The 4,516-nt window shown below is 41.2% G+C and overlaps 2 protein-coding genes across 2 annotated transcripts; both read left to right on the top strand.

The window, feature by feature from the left end:
* The first annotated feature begins 439 nt into the window (after positions 1-439).
* Positions 440-847, top strand: LOC18053627 (pectinesterase inhibitor). The gene has a single exon (XM_024192204.1). The coding sequence runs from the start codon at positions 440-442 to the stop codon at positions 845-847; it is 408 nt and encodes a 135-aa protein (XP_024047972.1).
* Positions 848-2,937: 2,090 nt separating this feature from the next.
* On the top strand, positions 2,938-4,285 carry LOC112101545. Its single transcript, XM_024192203.1, has 2 exons — positions 2,938-3,800; positions 3,943-4,285. Exons 1-2 carry the CDS (start codon positions 2,938-2,940, stop codon positions 4,283-4,285), a joined length of 1,206 nt encoding a protein of 401 aa, XP_024047971.1.
* The last annotated feature ends 231 nt before the right edge of the window (positions 4,286-4,516 follow it).

Below are 4,516 nucleotides of genomic sequence, written 5' to 3'. Positions count from 1 at the left end.
GGGCTTGGGCTTTTCAAGTTACAAGTGTGAACTTGCATTAATTGCATACAACAATTTCACAGAAAATGATAAACCGTTACAAGTTTTTTTGCACTATCTTCATGAATTCATTTTGGATTTTTCCTTCCTTTTCCTAATATAGCCAGATTCACTTAATGTCTCAATTAAATATGTTATTGAAAGGTTTGAGATTTTCTTTCCAAAAAAATCCTTAAATACTTTCTCATCTATGTCAATGTCTGTATTTCTATTTGTGATTTGATTGCGGTCCAAAATTTATATAAAGAAAAAAAATGGAGAACATAAACATTGCATCAGTGATGATGTTTTTGCTTATGATATTATGTTTTTCATCAAACAAACCTGGAATAGTGGGGGTTAGAGGAGAAGAAAATGATCTAATCGAGGCTACTTGCAGAAAGACTTCGTATCCGGATTTATGTATCAAGACTTTAAGGCAAGTCCGGGAAGCTCCGGTGCAGATGTCAAAGGTCTAGCTCACATCATTCTTGAATCGGCATCAGCATACTGTAATGATACGTACGAACAAGTCAAGAAGTTGCTTAATGAAACCAAAGATAAGGCTATGAGAAACTGCCTGGATGTTTGCTTTCAAGTTTATGATCTAGCTATCTATGAAATCCCCACGGCTATAAAATATCTGGAGAGTGGTGATTATGACTCTGCCGTCCAATATGCAAATGATGGAATAATTGAAAGTGACACTTGCGAAAGTTCTTTTTTGGAATTTCCAGAAATTCCGAAGTCGCCACTTACTGATAGAAATAACGGTTTGACTAACCTTTGTACAATTGTTTTGGATATGATCAACTTGTTAAAATCATAACCTGGTCTAATCCAAAATAAATAAATAAATCAAGAATTATACAGCTATTCTATCATGTCGAGTGTGTACATAATGAGCGATTTTTATGTTGATAGGTCACTTGAGTTCAAATTTTAAGAGGTAAGGTGTTTAAAAGAAATTGATTTGGGTTTTGCCAATACGAATCCTATATGCTAAAAGATTAAAAAAAATTAAAAAATAAGAAAAACATACACTATAATGCCCTGTATTTGTTCTGAAGTATATTGAAATGTGTGGTCTTCTTATCTTTTATCCATTGTTGGAGCATTACTCTATCTGCACACACACAGAAATTTCTTGCACTTTATTAAAGTACATGAAAGCTTTTAAATCATGTGGTTTAATAGCGTATAAGCATAACACTATTAAACCATATAATTTAATAACTTTCTGTTCTTTAATAAAGTACGAGAACCCTCGCTAGATAATTTTTTTTGTGTGTGTGTAAATATATATATGATTTAATAGTGTTACAATGTTATAAACAATTTTTGCAACGTTGTAAAGGAGTTTACAAAAGTTAACTTTTTCTAATGATGAAGAGTTAGTAATAGTACTCTTTTTTCTCTGTTTAGAAAGAATAGCAGGCTGCGTTCCATATTCAGATTTAAAGCCAAGAAAAAACTAAACTTTAATATGGTTACAAGTGTTTTTTTTATTTTTTATTTTTCATCTTTCAATATTGATAGGGTCATCTTTATCTTAGAAGAAGGATGAAATGCGCGTCGTCACAGACGTTATTGTATGTAACGGGCCTGATGCAAGGAAAGTCTTGGCAATAGATAAGCGGCTTGCCCCAAGCAGGGCAGCCATCAAATCCTCAAGTTTCCCAGCAGCAGCTAAATGCAACTGTTGATGCGAGATTCTGGTGTCTGCTCGTTCTCTACCAGGATCCCTCCTCAACTCTCAAATTCACGACCAACAGCAGGTTCTCCTCGTAGCCCTTCTAACCGAGCAGAACAATGCCTTGTATGACTTCTACCTCAGCAGACTCCTGAGCACACAGAAACTGGTCAGAGCACGCCGGAAGTTTTCTCGACGTAAACCCTCCAACGCTCAAGTCAGAAATGTCGGTTCACTTTTGTGGAAAACCCGGCCACTAATCTCGTGGTTGTTCTTTAATCTTTTAGACAATAGAAAATGCCTATGAGTTTTTCTCCCTTTTCTCAATGAAGATGCTCTTTCTTAAGTTTTAATATGAAAATGTCTAACCCTTTTACATTCGTTGATTACCTTTTTATAGCCTTCATGTGAACCCGATCCCCCATGATCCATGCTCATCACTTTCCCCAGCTTACGGAAGTTGATGCTTGAATGTCGTAGTTGTGGCTGAGTGGGTTTCGTGCCTAGATTCTCGGATAGGAGTGCGCGTTTTGTTAACCGTTATAAACTGGGCCTGCCGACCTCGATCTTCAGCAGGGAAAGCTGTCGGCCCCTAGCAGGAGACCATCTCGTCCTTATAGTCGAGTAGACTTCATCCATCTGCTCTCTTCTAAGAAGGCTAACTCCTCGTCCAGGGTACGGATGGTCTCGTCGTTATAAATCCCCGAAACACCGGTCCTCCAATTTCTGGTATTTACAATACAATGGATTAATACTAGAAACTTGATTAGTTTGGGCTTTCTCGAGGCACATTTGACTTGGCTGTAAGAAATAAGGATATTGCTCACTCCCGCTTAGTCGTTTCCCCTTTTGCCATTAGCAGGCTGCTTCCTCGAAGAGTCACTTCGCAATTAAATGCGGAAGCGGTGGCATGAATTCGTCCACCCATTTGAATTCCAAATTTATGGTTGTGGAACTCTCGGAGCGCGTACCGTTTGGGTGGCAATAAATCGAAAGCATCACCGTCACTTCAAAACCCAAATTCTCTAAAGTGTTCTTTTCCTCATTCGTCTATTTTGCATCCTCCGGCGGCTGGTGATCCTCTTCTCTCCAAAATTGAAATTATCATTCTTATTTCTGTTCTGGTGTTTCACTGCTTCAGGTACTGTTTTCTCCTTCTCAACTTTGGATTTTTGTTGTTATTTTGAGTGGGGGTTGGTTGTGTCTTTTCGGATAGAGTTTAGGGAATGTCAAAAGGCAAAAAGAAAGTGATTGAGGTTGACGATGACGAGTTAGACTTCCTACCTAGTCTACTCGCTGATCCCACTTTTGACCCTGGGATTCCTCTAGAACCGATAAGACCTAGTATAGGGACTAGTGCTAGGAGAAATTCTCCTGAAGCCACCACATTAAATAGCGATGATGATGGGTCTTCTGGTTCGGAGGATACTCTAAGTGAGGACCCGGGTGGAAATTCTGGTAAAGTGTCCTCACCAGAAGTATCGCGGCCCAAAAAGAAAAGGAAGATAGGGGGTAGAGCTCTATCAGAACATTATGCTATCGACCTCATGACTTGCATGACCACAGTAGAAGACCTCGTTGAACTCCAAGCTGAGTATGACATTCCTGATGATATACCCCTTAGAATTTCAGGGAAAAAAGACACTCCCAGTAGACTGCTTAGAGGATATGTTACTCTATTTCTAGAGAGCTTTAAGTTCGGGATGAGGCTGCCTTTACAACCGTATTTCGTCCAAATGCTTAGGGGATTACATTTAGCTCCTGGTCAACTTAACCCTAACGGGTGGAGGGTACTTTCTGGTCTGTTCATTTTGTGGAGCAGATGCTGTCAGAAAGAACCCATGGTTAAAGAGGTCAAACATCTATATCAGTTAAAGAGCAGCCCCAAAAACGCCAGCTGGTATTATTTCATATCAAACACCAAGACTAGGAAACTCATAACCGATCTTCCAACAGGTGGTGGTGGGAATTGGAAGAGAAAATCCTTTTTTGCTGGGGGTCTGGGTCAAGTGGCTCAGATTGATGGGGAGAACATTCGTGTCCCCTCCCGTTTCGTAGTTCCAGGTTGCCTGCTCGTTTTAGATGTCTTGTACCCTTAGTTATTCTAGTGATTGATCCTTTTCTAACACGGTCTTTGTTCGAACTGCAGGTTCCTAGGGCGTCCACTACAACCTCGAACCTGACGAGCTCAAGCGGATCGAGACTGTATTGGCAAATTCCTGTTCGTACAGGGAATTGCTGACTACCTATAACTTCTTCGAGTCCCGCCTAGTACCCACCAATCTCGAGATGGAGGACATTGTGATTGGGGCTTTGACCAGGAAATGTCGTCGTCCTGGTGTTGCTAAGCGAGATCACAACAAAGAGGCTCCCCCTGGGAAACGGGTCAACACTGCGGAGCAGGCCTCCCCTTTGAAGACTTTACCTCATCCTCCTCCTGCCAGAGCCGGAGAAACTAGTGGAAGTGGTGATGATCCCACTTCCCCACGTCCACCAGCAGGGTTAAGACCTCTTTTGCCCGGCAATCGACCAGAGCATCTGGTCCTTACATCAGCGAGTTTTCTAGGCTCGTGAGCAAGAAGGACTTGGAGGATTTTGACGGCAGCACTTTAGGCGAGCTGGTTGGGGCCATGCAGTTCAGTGCTTTTCACATTGGCTGTATGGCCACGTACTACAAGGCGAAGGTCGACCGTTACGACTGAAAAATGAAAGAAGACCTTCAGTCAGCAAAAACCAAAGCTGATGCTGTCGAGAAGAAAGCTGCAGATCTCAACCTCGAGAATCTGAAATTGATAGAGCGGGAGT

The sequence above is a fragment of the Citrus clementina genome, unplaced genomic scaffold, assembly GCF_000493195.1.
Source record: "Citrus clementina cultivar Clemenules unplaced genomic scaffold, Citrus_clementina_v1.0 scaffold_110, whole genome shotgun sequence".
Taxonomy (NCBI): Eukaryota; Viridiplantae; Streptophyta; class Magnoliopsida; order Sapindales; family Rutaceae; genus Citrus; species Citrus x clementina.
Note: the sequence above shows the minus strand (reverse complement) of the source record. Positions and strands in the feature narration are given on the sequence as shown.